General features: G+C 40.5%; 1 protein-coding gene across 8 annotated transcripts in view; it reads left to right on the top strand.

The window, feature by feature from the left end:
• Nucleotides 1-20,555, top strand: part of LOC120806109 (probable E3 ubiquitin-protein ligase HERC1) — a 43,635-nt gene that overhangs the window by 7,893 nt on the left and 15,187 nt on the right. For 5 of the 8 annotated variants that reach the window (XM_040156850.1, XM_040156852.1, XM_040156849.1 and 2 more), the window contains 36 exons: nucleotides 186-330; nucleotides 518-689; nucleotides 913-1,047; nucleotides 1,262-1,427; nucleotides 1,704-1,829; nucleotides 2,295-2,519; nucleotides 2,739-2,891; nucleotides 3,102-3,234; nucleotides 3,704-3,907; nucleotides 4,050-4,274; nucleotides 4,785-4,958; nucleotides 5,221-5,335; nucleotides 5,558-5,675; nucleotides 5,968-6,169; nucleotides 6,351-6,651; nucleotides 6,757-6,805; nucleotides 6,883-6,928; nucleotides 9,203-9,456; nucleotides 9,807-10,004; nucleotides 10,204-10,324; nucleotides 10,461-10,701; nucleotides 10,839-11,005; nucleotides 11,147-11,299; nucleotides 11,412-11,509; nucleotides 11,712-11,807; nucleotides 12,961-13,128; nucleotides 13,241-13,480; nucleotides 13,577-13,660; nucleotides 14,132-14,357; nucleotides 15,094-15,388; nucleotides 15,733-16,520; nucleotides 17,136-17,349; nucleotides 18,058-18,227; nucleotides 19,075-19,158; nucleotides 20,100-20,286; nucleotides 20,393-20,520. In XM_040156850.1, the coding sequence (XP_040012784.1) occupies nucleotides 186-330; nucleotides 518-689; nucleotides 913-1,047; nucleotides 1,262-1,427; nucleotides 1,704-1,829; nucleotides 2,295-2,519; nucleotides 2,739-2,891; nucleotides 3,102-3,234; nucleotides 3,704-3,907; nucleotides 4,050-4,274; nucleotides 4,785-4,958; nucleotides 5,221-5,335; nucleotides 5,558-5,675; nucleotides 5,968-6,169; nucleotides 6,351-6,651; nucleotides 6,757-6,805; nucleotides 6,883-6,928; nucleotides 9,203-9,456; nucleotides 9,807-10,004; nucleotides 10,204-10,324; nucleotides 10,461-10,701; nucleotides 10,839-11,005; nucleotides 11,147-11,299; nucleotides 11,412-11,509; nucleotides 11,712-11,807; nucleotides 12,961-13,128; nucleotides 13,241-13,480; nucleotides 13,577-13,660; nucleotides 14,132-14,357; nucleotides 15,094-15,388; nucleotides 15,733-16,520; nucleotides 17,136-17,349; nucleotides 18,058-18,227; nucleotides 19,075-19,158; nucleotides 20,100-20,286; nucleotides 20,393-20,520 (6,601 nt within the window). Of the gene's footprint in view, nucleotides 1-185; nucleotides 331-517; nucleotides 690-912; nucleotides 1,048-1,261; nucleotides 1,428-1,703; nucleotides 1,830-2,294; nucleotides 2,520-2,738; nucleotides 2,892-3,101; nucleotides 3,235-3,703; nucleotides 3,908-4,049; nucleotides 4,275-4,784; nucleotides 4,959-5,220; nucleotides 5,336-5,557; nucleotides 5,676-5,967; nucleotides 6,170-6,350; nucleotides 6,652-6,756; nucleotides 6,806-6,882; nucleotides 6,929-9,202; nucleotides 9,457-9,806; nucleotides 10,005-10,203; nucleotides 10,325-10,460; nucleotides 10,702-10,838; nucleotides 11,006-11,146; nucleotides 11,300-11,411; nucleotides 11,510-11,711; nucleotides 11,808-12,960; nucleotides 13,129-13,240; nucleotides 13,481-13,576; nucleotides 13,661-14,131; nucleotides 14,358-15,093; nucleotides 15,389-15,732; nucleotides 16,521-17,135; nucleotides 17,350-17,514; nucleotides 17,562-18,057; nucleotides 18,228-19,074; nucleotides 19,159-20,099; nucleotides 20,287-20,392; nucleotides 20,521-20,555 lie in introns of all 8 variants that reach the window. The other 3 variants (XM_040156853.1, XM_040156856.1, XM_040156854.1) reach the window with 3 other exon arrangements.

The following is a 20,555-nucleotide window of genomic DNA, read 5'->3' as shown; positions in this document are numbered from 1 at the left end:
TCTTTGGTGGCAAACTTTTATTTTGAAGTAGCATACTAACATCACCTTAACAATTGTCACTCTCATTCTTCATCAGCACTTGATATGTTCGGTCCAAATAATGTATTTGCATTTGATTACATCCTAAATACAAGGACTAGATATGAGTAATGCTTAGCTTTTGTTTATTCATGTTATTTTTGTAGGTGTTTGCATGGGGCTGTGGCTCTTGTTTAGGGTGTGGCTCTTCTGAGACGACCTCTCTGAGGCCCAGGTTCATAGAGGACCTGAGTATCACCAAGATCATTGATATCTCATGTGGAGACAGCCACTGTCTGGCTCTCTCCCATGGTAAGATACCTTCTTACAGCTAATAATCAGATACTCAGATGATTAGATGATTTAAAAACTGTTGTAACCTTGCTTTCAGAATTATTTTTTAATTTAGGGTAAGAATTATAATTTTTAGGTTTGTAAATGGAATGTTAAAATTGTGAATGTGCTCTGACGGCAGTGCATGCTGCTCTTCTTTCATCAGACAATGAAGTGTATGCCTGGGGGAACAACACCATGGGCCAGTGTGGGCAAGGCCACACTTCTACACCTATTACCAAACCTAAGAAAGTGCTTGGTCTAGATGGGGTGTCGATTCAGCAGATCACTGCTGGCACCTCTCACAGCCTGGCTTGGACTGCAGTTCCAACAGACAGGTAAAGCCTCCACTCAATATATTCTGTTCCTCTGCAATGTAAACATATGTGATCTCACCAAAAAAATCAGAGTAGCATCTGTTTGTTGCAACACTTCCATTGAGTGTGCAGAGTTTTGCTGTTGAACTTTTCTTATCCCTTGTCAAGTCAGTGGTTCTATCTTATCAGTTCTGCCACCTTTGTGCTGGCATAGATCTTTTTGAGTGACTTAGTCTTTTTCCAGGCAACTGGTGGCTTGGCACAGGCCCTTTTGTGTTGACTTGGAAGAGAGTACATTTGCCTACCTACGCAACTTCCTTGAAAGTTACTGTGATGGCATTGGGAATGACACTCCCCCTGCTCCGTTCTTATCTAAAAGGTATGAAATTAGCATACATTAACAATCAGTTATGATAACATACTCAGTTACCTCAAGGTTGTATTTTCTTATCTCTGTTTGAAACTGTAATCAGTGTAGAATCACACACAAAAAATGTTTTTCACCGCCAACAGGGAGGCCAAGCGAACTCCCAAACACTTACTCCCTACCCGCTGAACCCGCACTCATAATGCTCTCTGTACTTGTTCCTTAGGGACCACCATCAGTTTCTTTTGTTGTGCATGAAGCTGCTGGCCATCCACTTGTCTTTGGCCCATGCTGGTGGGACTGGTGCCATGGTTTTGGGGGCTCAGAGCAGACCCCTCAGAAACCTGCTCTTCAGGCTCATAGATACTAACATGCCGGACTCCATACAACAGGTAAACTAAAAGTCTGTCCTAGCTAAATTATTTTAATAATATCCCTATGGTCACATGTGACAGGAGGATTTGGAGGAATTGTTTGTGTCGACTGATGGAATAAAAACTATTCATAATAACTATTAATAACTATTCATTTTGTCTAAATCAAAGTGTGAATTGAGTTGTTATAGCCTATTTTATACTAATTTTGTTTTATTTATTGCTTGCAGTACACATTAACTCATCCTTGATCCCCATGTGTATTTTCATATTGTGCTGATATTCCATCCTCAGGCAGTTTTGAACACACTGTCCATTGGTGCTTCTCTGCTGCTGCCTCCACTGAGGGAAAGAACAGAACTGCTCCTCTCCCTCTTGCCTCAGGGCCCTCAGAGCTTGAATGTCCTCTCCAAAGGCCAGGTATGTAGAGTTCCTTTATGACATTTTAAAAATTGTATCACGTGTCATTATACAGTAGTCATGCTGTTCATTATGACCAAATGAAGTTTAAATGCATTTTGTCTGCACTATATTGAAGACGTTGGTGTAAAAGCAGGACACAATTCAACCATTTAAACTGCCATAAAAAAATCATGAATTCTGGCATGGCTGCTTGGCTTCCCTCATTTTAACTATGACTGATCCAGAGAGATGGCTAGAAAATGGACGGTGCTAGCAAACAGTGTATTTGGCAAAATCCCAGTGCCAACTTGGAGCGTTGCTAGGCGATATGCGAAGGCTGCCTGAATGTTGTGAAAATATGTTGCTGTAAAAACATTGTTTTCTTCACTACAGAATTGTCTTCTTAGAAATGTTGTAACCTCACACTTAAATGATCAAATACTAGACAGTTTTCTCTTCTTCTTTCATCTGTATCTTTCAAAGCGTCTTCAGTTAGACATGGTTCTCAGCAGCCTTCAGGATCAGAGCCATGTTGCTTCTCTACTAGGTTACAGCAATTTTGGGGAGGTGACAGCCCTGGGACCCCCTCTGACACCTGCTATGTCAGTCCGGCCACCCTCTTCATCCAGCTCTGTTGAGGCCTATGACCCTCTGCACCTAGCAGAGGTGCTCCTCAGAACCCTGCTCCTCAGCATAGGCTTTTACACGGTATGGATCAGAGGACCTCATGTGTTTGTGTGTAACTTTGTGTCTTAATTGTGTTTAATGGGGGAGTGATTTTCAATTTAATTTTTGGGGCTAATGTAGAGCATTGTTTTATCTGTTTCACCACAGTTCCTTTAACTTCTGGTGCACATTGTTACCATTAAATTAGAATGATGTTCCTACTCCTCTAGATGAATTTTCTCTTTGTGTGTGTTCATACAGGAGCGGGCATTTGGGGAATTGGAGAAAAACAGTGACAAGCAGCTTTCTAGCGATAGCCAGGGACAGACTGATCCTCCCTGTCACTTCCATCAACTGCTGTCTGGACTTCATAAACACCTGCTCGCCCATTGCTATATCCATTCCAGCCCTGAGGTACGCTACAGGAACAGCTATACAAAAAAATGTACAGTACATTAATATTACAAAAATAACTGACAGGAACTGGGGCCATCCATTTTTCTGTGAAACAGTACACAATGGTCTGATGCTGATAGGTCTTGTATATTTGAACCTCATATTTTATTCAGAGTTCTGTGGTGTTATAGTTGCATTTAGGCTCACACTGATTCTGCTGTTCTGCAGGATGACAGCAGTGTAACTCTGCTTCGTGAGCATCTTTATCTGCTGCTCCCCTGTGCTGCTGAGACACTAAGGAGGTCCACCAAACTTTTGAAGGAGAGTTCCCTGGATAAGCAAATGATCAAGAATCTGAACAGTAAGAATAATGGCTGTTGACAAGTAACAAGTGTATGTCATTATAAGCTAGTTACACTACAGTCCCAAATATTTTTTGACGTTATGTGAGTTGTGTGCATAGAAAACATCAGGAAAGTGATTTTATTTTCCTTTTTCTCACTTGATGACCAGTCAAAGGGTATTCTCAAACATTTATACAGCAGATATCTATGCTGCCTGTACCAAAGACAGCATCAGGTATAATTACCTGTCTTTACACATTTATATAGTGGCCCTTTCAGGTCCATAGATTTAAAAGCAGTGTAAAGTTGAGTCAGTCAACGCTGAGGTGTCAGTGGATCTTATGACAAGCGCATATACACATTCAACAAATGGATTTTAAAATCCATAATTTAATCTTATACGTTGCCTCTACAGCTGTTGTCCGTCTGTATTTCTCATTTATTTTACCCCTTTATACCCCTCTCTTGTCTCACCCCTTGTCCCAGTGGTGTTGTACAACTCAGTGGCTGGCAGCCTGTTGTGCCAGGTAATGTACTCCTTGCTGCTGCTCCCTCTGGGCACAGTTCAACCTCTCCTGAGCCATTTACTGGCCTTGTTGGAGCACCTCAATGATTTCAATAGGTTGCTGCCAGAGACAAGCCTCCTGGAGGAACAAGAACTAGGGATGGAGGCTCAAAAAACCTGTTTAGGTCAGTGGATTTTGACCTATCTGCTTGACTCCCAGATTTATGCTTGATGATTACTATTATTGGTCACAGTGTTATCACGGATATAGTTTTTAAAAAAAGGATGGCACATTTTTACACTTAAGATAGAACTTCTTTTCTACAGATAGAAGTGACGAAAACACATGCCTTGGACAGCAGCAACCGGAGGAGGAGGAGTGCAAGTGGGTTTGGCTGTTGGACCTGGAACGGTCTGTTGCGCTGGCAGTCGGCCGTTGCCTTGGTGGTATGCTGCAAGGCCCGCCAACTTCACTCCAGGAGAAAACCTCAGAGTTCTGGCTATCAAATGTCCTCCTGAGGAACGGCCTTGAGATGGACTTTGAACAGCTGGGTAGGAAAACTAGCTGCTTGCTCTCCATGTGTTCACATCTGCTAATTTTTAGGCAAATAGATACCAAATGAATGCAGGTTTCATTCCAACATTAACATTCCACCAATGTGTCCACATTCTGTTTGGAAACACTAATAATAAAACCACATTGTTAGCTACATTGCAGCACACAAAAGTACACCACATGTTTTTTAAGACTGTTGGCAAAATTGATGTTATGGAGACTACTAATGAGTGAAGAGGAATGTTTAAGATTTTTTTTTTGTTTCATTGGGTAGATGACAATAGAGATAGAGTGAGGGGGATTAGAAGCAACAAAGTTACCTTGCTTACCTTACATGTTATACATTTTAGATCAAGAGGCCACAGGGACACCCTGAAGGGCATCTGTAACTTAAAGATATAATTTTATCATGCTAACAAGGGAAATAAAATGTATTTTTCTAAATGTTGTGTGTAGTTTTCACTTGTTCACTTGTCCTGTGTCGGATATCATGCGTTGTCCTGTAGACTCTAGCATGGCATGGCTGACTGAGGCAGTGCTCCTGGGCTGCAGTGATGCCAGGCTGCCAGAGCTGACTGTGAATGAGGAAACCAGGACTTTGCTGGAACTGGCACTGGGATCCTCCAGAGGACCTGCAAGTGGACTGCGGCGGAAGATGGAGGAGTATGCGCACAGCAAAGGTACTTTCACTTGTACTTTTCTGTTTGTGTGTGAGCACATGCCTGTGTAAGATTTTATGATGTAAATATCCAGGTGATAACGGACTAACTGCTGTTCTTTTTTGAAAATCTTGCTGGAAAGAGAACTGATGAATATTAACATACTTGCTGTGATAATTTGCTTTACAATATACATCGTAGATTAATTTTTATTATTTTTCCTGTTTGTACTTTGTTACTTTTTAACTTTCTAATTAAGCTGTATTGTTTGCTGTGAGAGCAGAATGGGAGAGCGGAGACTCCTCGGGTGACTGTTTGCTGCAGACTGTCTGTCGTTGCAGTCTGGCTGCTCTTCTGAAACACACAGGTCTGCAGAATGAGGCCGGTTGGCAGGACAGGTTAGTAACACAAGTGTAGTATTTACTGAAATGCCTACTCATTTATTTTGACACAGTAAAGATCGACAGTACTTAAATGTTGAGGTTTATCAGTTTTATAACTTTTAAGGGATAGAAAGATGTGAATGAATTGTTACTGTATAACATCTGTATGTATAACATCATTGCAGTGTGGAACAATACTAATTATCCACTCTATTTACCCACTCTATCTTGAGACAGATATGAGCCCTGTGAGATGCTGTTAGATGTCTATGAAACAGTTTATAAAATCAGAAGCAATCTTTTGGCACATAAAAAGTCTCTAAGGACGTCACAGGTGCAGGCTGCTGCCAAACAGGTAACATTACTAAAATTTCCCCACTTTATGTCACAATTAAACACATGTAGTGCAGTTACTTTTGACAAAGTTAAACAATTATAGAGCAAAAATGAGTGATTTCTAAAAAATGTATAGATTAATATTTGTACTGTGAATATTACACTTTGTATTCAAGGGACATATTTTCTTTCATTACTCATTTTTCCACTACATTAAAAAGGACTCAGACATCATCTGATTTAAAAAAGGAGAAAAACACAGGTGTATTTAACATATTTATAAACTATGGTTTTGTTTTCTTGAAATGCAGACCGCTCAATCTCCCCAAAGTCCTGATGCAGACCGGCAAGAGCCAGGGACCTCAGTGGAGCAAGCGGGAAAGGGTCGTGAGCAGCAGTCAGGAGGTCACTGTAGCAAAGAGGTGCAAGCGACCCCTCCTCCCACAGCCAACCACAACCAGGAGGAGGTTGCAGAGGAAGATACATTTGGCAATAGTCGTATGTACCTGTCAGGTTAGAAATACATATCTCTATTTCTGCCCTGACCCCAGTATTGTTAAAAATTGACTTTGTATTACTTCTTAAAGTTTTCAATTCAATTCAGTCAACAGCGCCAAACAGAACAACACATTACATACACAGAAATCAGCATAACAACACATCTGGTTCTCAGGTGTCTTTCCTCTCTCTGCAGAAGTCCTAGAATCATTCATGGCCACACGGGAGGCCATGCAAGTACAGCAGAACGTGACAGTGTACGAGTCCTTTGGCACTTCCACCCTCCCCAGCAGCATGGAAAGCCCTGTCAGCCCGGTCAGGGAGCTAGATCCCAAGCAGCAGTGGGAGAAGCAGAGGGAGTCTGAGGAAAGCTTGTCTTTCCCTGCCGCCTGCCATCTGGTGGTGTCCCGCTGTCTTTTCCTCCTGCTGGGAGTCAGGCCTGCTTGGGTGGAGCCAAGCGAAAGGGAGAATAGTCAGGCTATGAACACTGGAGCAAGGTAGAGTTTGTGTCAGGCAGTGTCTGCTTGTTTCTTTGATTTGTTAAAAAGCAGTTGTGGTTTCTGTGAACTGTTCCTGAAGTGTCCGCATCATCCCATTTTCAGGAAATCATCAACAGAATCCTTTACGATGGCTGGTGATGGCCGACAACAGGTTAGTCTTTCTACAGTACAAAAATTTGGCTTTGCCCCTCCTTATCAGTGCTAATATACTGCATTTGTCTCATTTAGTCTGACCAATCCAAAACCTCATTGGGATCTTCCAAGAATAAAAGGGGTAAGTGTAACAGGTTTAATCGTAAATGTTTGTACAATTAACGCATTTAAAAAAAAAATATTATACCCCGCAGTATCGTATTATTAAATGATTTGCATACATGAAAGATCAATACCACTCTCAGATCTATTTCCTAAGCATAAGGCTGCATCTAGCAGCCCGTTAGCTTAGCTTAGCAAACGACTGCAAACAGGGAGAAAAAGCCGTAAAAATCCACAAATCCGTCACTTTTACACCGCAGTTTTTGAATGAATGAATTTAACAAGATATAAGGTTTCTAATTTCCCAGAAAACAAAGTCAGGAAAAAAGGCACACTCCAGAGGTCAAAACCAGCTAAAGAATCACCTCATGTGTTGACCGTCAGGACAGAGCCAAGCTGTTTTCTACGGTTTCCAGTCTTTATGCCATAGCCTTATATGTAGTGGACAGATATGGCGGTGGCATCAATCTTCTCATCTAACTCAGCAGGAAAGTGAATTCTATGGAAAGATGAAATCAAGATTAACTTGTACCAGAATAATGGTAAGAGAAGAGTATGGAGAAATAAAGCAACGGCTCATGATCCAAAGCACACCAGATCATCTGTCAACATTGTGGAGGCAGCCCTAATGGCATGAGCATGTATGGTTGCCAATGGAACTGGGTCATTGATTTTTATTGAGGTTGTGACTGCTGATAGAAGCAGCAGGATGAATTCTGAAATTTATAGGGCTATTCCATCTGCGCAGATTCAGCCAAATGCTGCAAAACCGATAGGACGGTGCTCCACAACACTGACCCAAAACATACTGCCAAAGCTACCCAAGAGCTTCACAAGGCAAACATATGGAATATGAGGGCAGAGAGACCCACAACCAAGCAGCAACTGAAGGCAGCTAACAGTAAACGCCTTGCAAAGCATCTCAAGGGAGGAAACTCAGCGTTTGGTGGTGTCCATGGGGGTGTGCAAAGGATTTTCATCCAAGTATTAAAAATAATCCTTATATTTATAATTATGTTAGTTTGTGCAATTGCTTTTGAGCCTATGAAAATGAGGGACTATGCATAAAAATGTAAATACTAAATGGTTAAGGCAATATTTTTGTTAAAGCCCATGAATTAAAAGTTGAAAGTCTTTTGATCCTCTTCTATACAGTGCCTACAGATAAAGGTGATATACTTGAACAAAACTACATGGAAAATTATTTATTCCTTTTATTCAACAAATATATCAATAGATGTAATATTCTTATGTGAAAAAAAAGAAAGCACACCCTCGGCTTCAGAAGCTAGTATTCCCCCCTTTAGCAGAAAGAACTCGTTGTAGGCGTTTGCATAATTGTCCACAACTCCCTGACATTGGTTTGCTGAAATTTTTGACCACTCTTCAGCTACAAGATGTTTCACGTTTTTTTTTACATGTACTCCCTGTTTCAAATCCCCCCACAACATTTCAATGGCATTCAAATCTGGGATTTGACTAGGCCATTCCATAACCCTGCATTTCTTCTTCTTGAGCAATTCCTTGGTGGATCTGGTAGTGTGCTTAGGGTCATTTATCCTGGTGAAAGATCCACTTACAGTTCAACTTACACTTTCAGACAGATGGCCGGACACTATCTTCAAGCACTCTTTGATATGATGCAGGATTCATAGTTAAATGACTGCAAGTTGCCCAGTCCCTGAGGCAGCAAAGAAACCATAAGCCCCAAAAATTGCCACCACTGCAGTTTGTGTTGAGGTTCTTCTCCTGAAAAGCTGTTTTTGGTCTGTGTCAAACCTGTCTACTGTTACTGTGGGCAAACAACTCTTAACTTTGATTCATCTGTCCAGAGCACATTAATCGAGAAGGCCTGGTCCGTGCCTATAAGTTCATTGCCACACTCATAGGCATCCACAACCTTTTATTCTGAAGGGCCTTAGAGAGGTCTTTTGATCTTGGCTGTTTCAATAGAAAGAACATCACCGGACCCTAGATATTTAAATAAAACAGGTTCCACCTGCAATCCTTAAGAAAGTTTTAATCATTGGTAAGAAAAGATGGACTCTTTTGTCAGTAGGTTTTGTCAGTATGAAAATGTTTTTACCAAAAAATACTACGGTGATTTTCTTTCACTGACAAAAAAAAAAAATGCATACACAAGAGCAGGGAAATTCCAACAAGAAAATCACCCAAGTATTTTTTCGTACAAAAATTAAAAGTGAATGATTAACACTAAAAGAGGTGTTAAAGTATTATTACAGAAAAGACTGCGACAATATTTGCCTTTATTCCTCTGCTCTGTCTGTTCCAGGCTTACCTCTGTGTTCTCTGGGCATCATGAAGGACGCATGGGATCGCCTGCGACAGTGTATCAGCCCAGCCACCGCTATGTCCCACTATGGCAACAACACTTTGCCAATTCTTAACCAGGTCTTCCACTTTGTATGTGGAAGCCTGATCCACTTATCATCCTCCTCACCAACACTGCCGGGCGGACAGATGTGTAGTCAGGCAGACCCAAAGGCCATTACTTTTGCTATACTGCAGCAGCAACAGAGGGCCGAGGTAATTAGACTCTTGTTTGTTATACGATATTACAAGCAAAACTTAAAGAATGCTGCGGATGAATTATACCTCGTCCAAAATTTTTCATACTGACAAATTACAAATTTTACCTCTGTAGCACCTCCAGCTGTTTTTTTAATTATCGGTTTCATTATGTCTGTAGTGTTTTACATATCATTTATTAAAATAGATGTAATCAGCCACATAGACCTAATTGTAGGTGGAAATGATAAAAAAATAGCAACAAAATATGCAAAATGCAGTTGCTTAAATGATTTGAAACACATAATGGTGTTCTATTATTACATTTCCACGGCCTAATCAACTACTAACTGTTCCCTTGTTATCAGATGCGTCTTGAGGCGTTGTGTCAGATGTCATCCTTCCTATCCAAGATGGAGGAAAAGAGCAGCGGGTTCACAGTCACCCCTCAATTTCCTGTGTTGATGCAGTCCGTGCAGCTTCAGTTCCTGTCTGGATGCTTTGCTTTGGGAACACAAATCATTGGATCTCACTCAGTACCTAATTATGAGATGCAGCATTACATGGTACTTCTAGTAATCATGCTATCACATTGTTTGTGCAGATGTTTATGATTAGATAAGATGGAAAGAAAGGAATAACTAATATTCAATCCAGCCAGATGGAGAGACGGGAAACACTGATATTATAATAATTTTATAAGTGTCTTTTTCATGAACGCGTTGTTGTATAAATCACTCTCCAATTCGTCTTATCTCCATCCAGTCTGGTACACATTCAGCTTGTTTGGATACGCAAAGAGAGCTACAATCTGCAGCCCACACCTTCTACCAGCAAGTAGTACGTGTCCTCAGACAGAGGGCCCTGCTGGAAAAAGAACATACAGGTTTGTTCATTATTTAATTTTGCATCTGTTTAACATGTCAGTTTCATTTGAACATCATTGTACAACTCCCCCTTTTTTTTTTGCAGTTTTCATTTTCATTTGCATATAGTTGAGATACTGTCTGTATCATACTCAGGTTCCTGCCAACACCTTCTCCTAGCCACAATGTTTGCACTGAATTTCTGCTACCAACCAGTGGACCTGGTGCTGGTCATCAAATGTGGCATCCTGGAAATCCTTTCCATGCTGACAGACAACAGTTGTGCTCTGATGAACCAGAGCTGGTTTTCAGCCTCTACATCTGGATCCATGCTACTGAGTGGGGCTGTCAGACTAGCTTGTACGCGCCTGCTTCAGATATTGACTGTAGCTGCAAGGTGAGGACATGGAGACTGTTGACAGCTGTAAAGAATTGGGCATAATTTCTACTATTTAGTTCACAGAAAAATTAAAATTCAGTCAAATACACACACTTCTGTTTATATTTGCATAACAAACTGTCCTTTGTTCTCAGCTCCTGTGAGGATTCACTGCCTATTGATGTATCCCATGCTCTAATGGAAGTGATGTGTGAGCAGCTCCAAAGTGTCCTGCACACTTTCCACCAACAGCAGACATCAGAAAGAGGAACAACTGAGAAAACAGATCTGGACTCCAGCAGCAAGAGCGAAAATCTAGTTGGTGTGGCAAATTTGGCTATATTGAACATCACTGAAATATTTTACAAAATCCTGTCAATGCAATGTAATTAAAGAGCACAATTAAATGTATTATTTTAATGTATAATATGTATTATATTCTTCCTGGTGTTTTCTGTTTTAGGAGTGGAAAGCAGCAAAGTGGTTGAATCTCAGCTTGCGGATTTCTTGGTGTTTCTGAGGCGTGTACTGTCATTAAGAGTAATGAAAACACTTTCTACTTTTGTCAAATGGATTGATCCACTCATGGGCATTATTTCACACAAGTGCCCTTTAGGTAAGACACTTTAAAATAATATTTTAAAACGGCATTGATTTTGCTTACAGTTCAGAACAGTTTACATGTGTTCCATTCGATTCCCTTTTCACCACCACCATCCTCTTTTCAGGATCTCCTTGCTTCCAGAACCTTCGTACTAAGCTCTTGGCCTTTCATGTTTTAGAAAGACTGCTACCTGCTTGTTCTGAGCCGGTTCAAATTCAACAGGTATGATGCAAAATGCAGTTATTTAAAAAAAAAAAAAAAATCTACTCAGCATGGCAAGAAATCATTAGGTTAAAGTAACTGAAGAAGATATGAATGCGGTCATAATGAAAGTGACTGGCGCACTGATGTGTTTGTTTGAAATTGTACATTAAGATGGAGGCATTGTCCATTAAGTTTTCCCCTTTTTTTTGTCTTCTTGTAGATTGTTAAACAACTCTTTCAGCTCTTGTCAGTTTATATGTGGGAGGAACCACTAGGTGAGAGGAACCGTGAGGAGACGGCTGAAAAAGACACAGGGGTAATAAAGTCGTATTATTTTAATAACACTGTATACTTACATAAAACATGCGTACACACGTCCTACTATCTAATACTTTTTATTATATTACATTGCTATACAACCAATAATAATTATTATTTCTATTACTGTGTCAAACAAAATTGTCCCTGCAGTTCCATGGTATGTCACCTAATATATATGAAAAAGAGGCAACTATTCTCCTTTTCCTTGCAGAATCAGAGTAATAAACCATTTGTAATTTTTAAGGTGTAAATTATCCCACCTGCACTGTAGCCTGCTTACCTGTCAGAAGACAATGTATTCAAAATGTTTCTACAAACCCTTTAGCTTAATTTATTTGTTCTTATTTATTCATTATGTGTTTGTTTTTGTTTTTTTTTAATTTGCAGAAATTAACAAAAGCGATTACAAAATTCATGCATTCTACATGCATGGTGTATAAATTTCTAGGCTAAGCTTTTTGTTCATGTCATTGGATCACATTGCGACGCATTCACAATTCTGTCAAAATGTTCACAAAGATCCAGGCTATTACCTTAATAGCATTAATATAAGAGAAAGCTGTTGGTGTGTATTAGAGGTTGAAAATAGTGAACGAATGCAGTATTCCCAGAGAAAATGCTGTGTTTAGGAAGAATGTGCTCCTGACAGGATGAAACTGAAAACAGCAGGGCTACTTGACTTAAGAGATGTGCTTGTTCTCAATGGCGGGGGCATGACTGTGTCGTATTACAAAGAATATTACATGAATTTACATGAATATAAAATATAACCCATGAGTATAAAATGATAATTAGCATTTGAAAATGTGATTTAGTAAGGACTGATAATTTATTTAAAGTTGAACTCTGTCAGCCAGTTAGTTAGTTAGAATTGTTTTCCATTTTCTCGTGATTTTGCAGTTCACGTATTTTTACATTTTAGTGACATTTGTAATTTCGTGTGTCTCATTGGGTTGAGTGAAGCACTTAATGTAACTTAATTTGCAAAGTGTCATATATCATGTTGTTGTGTCACTTCATCTTTATATAATTTTTTTTACATTTATCCACTGCTATTCGACATTGCAACATGTAATTTATTTATTTATTCAGGTGATGGACATTGCTGGTATTCGGTAGTTAAGTGTTATCCAACGCATGTTTTGCAGAATCCTGGCAGCTACGAGGAATGTATTCCCATTGGAGATTTTTCCTTTGACCCACACAAGCTAATCTGCTGTTCTTTGGAGAGTGGGAACATCCTCTCCCATGGTTCAGGAGGGAAAGGTTACGGCCTGGCAACCACTGCCATCACCTCTGGCTGTTTCATATGGAAGGTAATGACTGGTAGCTGCTTTCTCAATCTGGTTTATTGACCAAATTTTACCACTCAAATGTGCTGAGAAAACATCTCCAATTACTTCATATGTATCCAACTTCTCTCCTCAGTTTTACATTACCAAAGAGAACAGAGGCAATGAGGGCACATGTATTGGCGTTTCACGCTGGCCAGTCAGAGATCACAACCACCATACCACCACTGACATGTGGCTGTATCGTGCTTATAGTGGCAACCTGTACCATGGAGGGGAACTAGTCCGCACGCTTCCCTCTTTTACCCAGGGTGACACCATCACCTGTATCCTGGACATGGAGGCTCACACCATATCATTTGCTAAGAATGACAAGGTCTGACCAAATATTCACAGGTAGCACCCAGGAGTTTTGCTCTAATTGACTGTTGAGCTTTTCTGCAACCATTGTGTGTTTGTGTTTTTCTGCTAGGAGCCAAAGTTGGCATTTGAAGGTGTGGTTGCCTCTGAACTGTACCCCTGTGTGTTGTTCTACAGCAGTAATCCTGGAGAGAAGGTACTTGATATACTGTACATACCGAAGGCACTTACTCCATAGGGCAAAACGCACTTGTGTTTTTGACCCCAGACATTTTCGTTATTCATAACCATGGTCTTTAGCCACAGTTAGAATGAAAATAACTGTGCATTGCATTCATAGTAAGACCCAGGAACTCCAAAAAATCACCTAAAGTTAAAGACAAGGATAACATACAGCCACCCACTCAGTGAAATGACAACAAAGTAAATATAAATATATAGATATAGCTATAGATATGTAGATATATCTATAGCTAGACATATACACCTATATATCTTTAGCCATAGATACATAGATAGATATCTTTTATTAGTAAATTGTAAAGTGAAAAGAAATGGGTTTGCTTGGTTATTTCAGGAAATGTTCTGAAATTTCAAATGCAGTAATTTAGTTCAAAGTTGCAATATTTTGTAGTGCAACAAAACCGTGCCTCTGTGTTTCTCTCAGGTGGCACTGCGTGACCTCCAGATGAGAGGCATGCCCAGTAATCTACTTCCTGGGGAGCCTCTCTGCAGCCCTCGGACGACGGTGCTGTTGGAGTCAACAGTGCAGCTCCTCCGTAGGCTCCATCAGTGTGACCAGTGGGCCTTGCACATCAACCAGTACATACATGCCCACCTGGAACTGATTGGTCCCTTACTGAAAGAGGATGACTTAGGAAGCATCGGTCAAGGTCAGGCACGAGTTTAGACAATTAAGTCTGCTGTTTTGTACTCTAAGTAGGCCACACTTCAGTTTTGTTTTTTATACCACTTGGTCAGTGCAGGAAAACTTTATATCTTCAACTTTTTCCAAGTGAGATTAAAAAATATGCTATTGTCAGTAGTGAACAGATGCATCACAATTTTACTTTGAAGGCAGGCGATGCGTTTGTAGTTGATTCCATGTACCAAGACCTATCAAACTGATATGCAAATTTATTATTAAAAATAGAGTGGTGAATAATTACAGTGCGCTTAAATCCTCAAACAAGCTGCCTTCACCGTGCTGACGCATTACCTCATGAACTTGAAAAGTCAGACATACCTCTAAGTTTTTTAGGGACACAGGAAGGGCATTCGTTTTCTCTTTGACCAATTTAGGTTTCACATTATCTTTCAGTTATGTGAAACTAAATGGAAGTTACTAATAGCGACTTTAAACAATTGCCTGTCAATTACAGTCCATCTGTTGTAGACCCAGGAGTGAACAGCTGGTGTGAAGAACAGATGGAGGAAACCAGACTGTATTTGATTTTGAGTACATCTGGGGCTTGAGCATCTGACACTCACTGTTAGAGAACATCCAGTATTTGAGTATCAATATTGAAGGCAACTGATTAAGTTTATGTAAATTTATGTGAAATGTTTTCCATTTTCTAAATGGGTTTTACTCTTTGTTGATTGTCACTGTCTTCCATTCTCTTACAGACTTCAGTCCCACACACTTTGAGAAAGAAGAAAATGAGAGAGACAAAGACCTGGCTGGAGATGACACAGGGGAAGTGCTAGGACATCACCGGTCCCTGTCAGAGGCCAAGCTGGCTGCTCTTTGCAATGAAGTATGGCCAGTACTAGCCCTGATCGGAGGAGTGGACAGCGGTCTGCGGGCTGGAGGTCTGTGCCTGCACAAGCCCAGTGGACGCAGGGCTATTCTGCTTGGTGTCCTGAAAGAAGGAAGCAACCTGGCCAAGCTTCAGTGGGAGGAGGCAGACCTCTCTGTCAGGTATTACTAATATGTATTCATATGCCCTCTTATTTATGATGAAATGTCTTTTCATATGTTTCTTAAATGATGATTCTCATTAACTTCCATTAAACAGTTATTATATTTTTCTTGTCTCGGTCCTTTCAGCATGTTTATAACTGTATAATTCTTTTCGTTTAGTTATTTGTCCTCCTCTGTAATTTGTCTAAGATTTTACTTTATTTTCATCATTTACCCCTCTGATTTTGCTTTCTTCTTGCCTCTTCTTCTTCATTCTTAAATCCATTAATCCCTGTTGAATCCGTCCTGGTGTCAATCCATGCTCTATCTGTGGGTTCTTCCCATCCTTCCCAATAACTAAGCTCCATGAATTCTTGGTCACCCAGCGACATGCCGATCATCTCATTGGAGCCCTGTGACATATCCTGCTGCGATGTCACCCAACTCGGAGGCCTCAAACCAACGGTGTTGTTAGATCTGATTTTTTTGATGGGGCGGCTGGAGGAGCAGGGGTGGATGGGGGCTTATCCAGCCCCCAAAAGGAAGCACTCAGAGGAGAATGTGAAACAGGGTGAGACACAGAGCTGTCTGGATGAAGACATGTCAGATGAAGTCAGGTGGCTTACAGAAGACGAGAGGAAAAAGTTTAAGGATCAGAATGTTGAGACAGACCCCTTCATATCACCGCCCTCAACCAAAGATGCCACAAAGATCGTGGACCATCAGGAGTCGACCTGTCTACCCCTACCTCACCAAACATCCCACACATCCAAAGTGGATGCCTTTGCACTTGAACTGAGAGCAGTTAGAGTCTCATATCTTCTCATTGGAGCTTTGAAATCCCTTACTGTCATTTTTAGCTGTGAGAAGCTGTCAGATTTGCTTCTAGTGCCTAAACACGACCCTTCCAACCCTTCAGTGAGTCCCCTTTCCAGCCTAAACCCTGACCAGGCTAAGGCCAGCAGCAAACAATGGGATGAGAGTACTGAGCTGAGATCAGTGCTACAATATGTGGTGCAGAGCATGGTGAAGTGGGCAGTCAGACCCTGTCCCATCAAACAGAGCATGTCACTAACCGACCTGGAAAGGGCTCAGGTCATGATCTACAAAGGAGCCCTTAACAGACTGCAGGAGGACAAAGAGCGCAAAGGTATCTAAATTTATGGATTAGATTTGGTAGTTGTTTTTGTTAGGTTACTGTGTATCAGAGCGGGAGACTTGAAACTTGGACTTGTGTCAGACTTAAGTCACAAAAATAACAACATAGGACTTGAGTTGGTCTTGAGTTGTCAAGTCTGAAGGTGACATTTTCCTCTGTCTTATTTTGTCACAGCAACAGTTGAAAACCCAAAGATTTTCCATTTGCAATAGAGTCCGGTCTTGGAAAACATTATATTCTGACATTGGAGAAGTTGGAGCCAAAAAACTGTCAAATTAGCGGATTAATTTTCTGTCGATCAGCTAATCGTAGCAGCTCTAGTTGGTATGTAAAAAACCCTATTAAAACATCTTGAAAAGGAAAATGTTGAAATGAAACGACTAATTTCATATAATAATAATCTACATTCACACCTGAAAGACTTGAATCTTGACCTGCAATTTGCTTATGAAGACTTGACTTAGACTACTCCTCAAGGACTAGGGAGTTGCACAGACAGACTTAACGACAGCTCTGTTGTGTTGTATTCAGGATCAAAATAAAAAATATAGTATAATAAAAACTAATGGGTGTGATCTAACCTTCATCACTGCATTTTCCTTGCAGAATCAGGCCACCAGTTATCCTCTCAGCCCATTTCCAAGTCCTCCAGCTCTGTGTCCTTGTACAGCGCATGTTCAGAAGGCACTGCCATCTTTGGCCAATCAAACAGAGCCTCTGCCTCATCCTCTAATACTGACTTGGCATCCTCTCTGCCAGCAAACATGCAGGCAGATGGCCTTGATCATTTCAACCCTTTCCTCCCCATCAGCCTCCTCCAGTGAGTATAGTTTGGGTTCATTATGAAAAATATTCCTTTGATTTAACTTTTGTTTGAGTAAGTCACAGTAAAAGCTTAGTAAAGCTCATACTCAGAAATTTCTTGAACGGACACAAATGCAGTAACTAGAGTTATGGTCAATTCTCATGTTACTGATTGCTACAGACCTGTATCCTTTGGCAGCAGCAGCTTGTCTGAAGTCCAGGGAATGGGTGAGTTAGGATCTTACATGAAAAAAAGAGAGTGAGGATTCTGCTTGCACTGTCTTTAGTCTAGGCTGCAGCTCTGCCGGCTTGTTTTTCTCCTAACCCAGCCAGCTGACCAGAGTGTCATTGTTATTCCTGCTTTCAAGAGGCGAACAAACAAACAGCTTCAGGGTTATGTAATAAAACAGAAAATAAAGTCAAAGCCCTCCAGGGAGGAGAATTTTGAGAAGAATAGTGCCAAGCTCTTTGCCAAAAGACTCCCACAGTACATAGCACATATTATACTACCTTCTCTAGTTACCAGGCTTAAGCAAAATGTGGACATAAGAGGATACATGCATGACTTACTGTTATTTTCAGGCATCTTAAATCAGGTTAAATAAGCTCACTTAATGCTTTTAATACTTAATATTTCAAACGTTTGTCTGGGACTGACGACTGGTAGTGTAGCACTGCTTGCACTGTTTTATTACTGTATATACTGTATCTTCACTCCTTCTAGGCACATGGTGCTAACTCGGTTCCCTACGCTTACCGGCCTGGTTAGCGCTCCCCCCATTCTGCACCCTTGCTTCAGCCTGGCCAGCTCTGCTTCTTGTGATGCCTTCACAGAACAGCAGACTAGCTTCATGGAACCAGGTCCCTGCAGCACACAGGCCAGAAGCAGCCTGGGTAAGCACAAACGCAGAGACGTCAATGGGGGAAAAGCTGTCGGACATCGCAGTACATAGAAAAGAAAAAAATCCTCAACCTAAATTTATCTCCTAATTTAAAGTTACTGATAAACAACACAATATTTTAAAGAGAATAGCTTTGCTAATTGCTGCAGAATTGCAGGCCAGTTCAGTTTTTAAAAAACTTTTTCCCCATGCTGGCTCCATATTCAAACATGCTATTAATGTAATTGGAAAATGAATTTAATTCAGCCAAACTTCTGTGTTATCACAGGAGGACAACAGAACAATGATAACTCACTGAAAACTCTGTCTCTTGCATCGTTTTATATGTTCAGCTATTTGTCACAACTTATCTGCTGCTCAAAACAGCATGTGTTTTGCTCTGCTATTGCACAAATATGATATCAAGACTATCAATTGCATGCATTACACAGTTTGTGCACTTAAAGGCTTGAATGGCACCATTTTTTTCATTGTCACTTATGTTGGTGTTTTCTTTGAACGTTGCTGGGAAGTGCTTTAAACTTAAAGTCATTGTTCTGACTTTCATATCTTATATTAGGATTAACTATCAACCAGTTGATAGGTAGGTGTAATCATTCATTGAGGATAAAACTAAATTGAAAAGGAGTACTGTACCTTGGCTGGAAAGGCTTTTCTTTGTCTATAGACTAATAAAACAGCATAAAATAAGGAAAAGAAATAAAACAAAATGTGAAGATATTTTATTTATCTGCTACATTCCACAGCGGTCTACACATATGAAAATTTCAAAATCTAGCTGTAGGCTTGTATTTGTTTCCTGTTTTTTGTGTACTTTTCTTTTTCTCCTCAACCACCAGAACGGACACAAATGTTTGTCACCAGTCGGTTGCTAGAAATGGGATTCTCTATGAGACATATCTACTGGGCCATGGAAGCAGCAGGTACTGCTTTGTGGAGTGTGTCTGATACCACAAAATTTTTTCTTCATGTGCTCTCTATTTTAAACATCTGTCCTTCACTTTGTGCTGAAGCCTTCCTGTAGTATCCGTAATAAGAAAAAAAATGCATTTTCTTTGATAGAAGACTTAATTTATTAGTTTTAGGATCAACACAATGCTGCTACTAAGGGTGGACATTAACTAAGACTTCAGTATATGTTATTTTCTAGTTTTAATGCAAAAATAACAAGCATCAATATTACAATTACCATATATTTGATACATCTTCTTATTATAAATGTGTTCAAAGAGCACATGTTGTACACCTGCTTTTCTGCCTTAAAACAATCTGTACCTCAGAGACTGCACCCTCTGGAGCAATGTAATTTGTTGGATGGTCATCAGATTTTCCCTACTTCTAATCAGAAAAAGAAAAAAAAAAAATCATTGCAAGTCTTTAAATTTATTTACTAAGATTCCTACAAGACTACATGTTTAAATTGTTGCTCTGCCGTTTTGCATTTCATGTAAATGTCATTTTCACTAAAATGTTGCTAACAAGCTTCTAAGGCTAAAATTGCACCTCATGGTTCCGAATTTTTGTTCAGGTTGTGCAAAGATCATTTATGTATTATAAGCATGTAAACTAGCAAGTGTATGAATATTTTCACTTAAACAAATAGCACCAATATACATTGTCACCCTTTTTATTACTTAAATTCCCCCATTATCCAGATTTTAGTCCTGTCCTCACTTACTGTGTCACAAATTTCACACCACCCCTTTTCACACACTATAGTTTCAGAGCAGATGTGCCAGCCTGACCTTAAATAGTACACAGAAGTGTGATCATCTGGTGGTGATGTCCGACATGAAGTAGCAATGCAACACTCTATGATCCATCCTTTTTTTTTTTTCTTCAACTTCCCTGTGGTCCCTACCAGATGTAGCAGGTGACTTGGACTCTCAAACCATTGAGGTATTGGCCAGCTGGATGCTAGAGCACCCCCTGACTGAGGAGCAGCAGGCAGCTGAGTCACCTAGACCGGAGGGTGCTCCCGAGACACCATCCCCAGATGGGCCAGAGACTGTGCAATGTCCTGAGCGCCCCATCAGCCAACCCAATGAAAGGTCGGGGATTTCAAGAACATACCGACATTTTCGCAATTGGTACTGTATTATTGTTATATATGCAACCAGTCTGGTGATGGACTGCATGCTATTTTGTTATTTTCAGCCTGTTGCCAGGGTTGGACTGGATAGAGAGGGAGAACTTCTTGGATGTCCACCTGACCAGGAACAGACCTCCTCCAGCACGGCGGCGACGCTCAGGCCCAACTCAGAGGACCTCCTTCCGAAGAGCAGGTCAGAGTTTGATTCAGAAATGAAATGTGAACATC

The sequence above is a fragment of the Xiphias gladius genome, chromosome 20, assembly GCF_016859285.1.
Source record: "Xiphias gladius isolate SHS-SW01 ecotype Sanya breed wild chromosome 20, ASM1685928v1, whole genome shotgun sequence".
Lineage (NCBI taxonomy): Eukaryota > Metazoa > Chordata > Actinopteri > Istiophoriformes > Xiphiidae > Xiphias > Xiphias gladius.
This window is presented reverse-complemented; position numbering and strand designations above follow the sequence as displayed.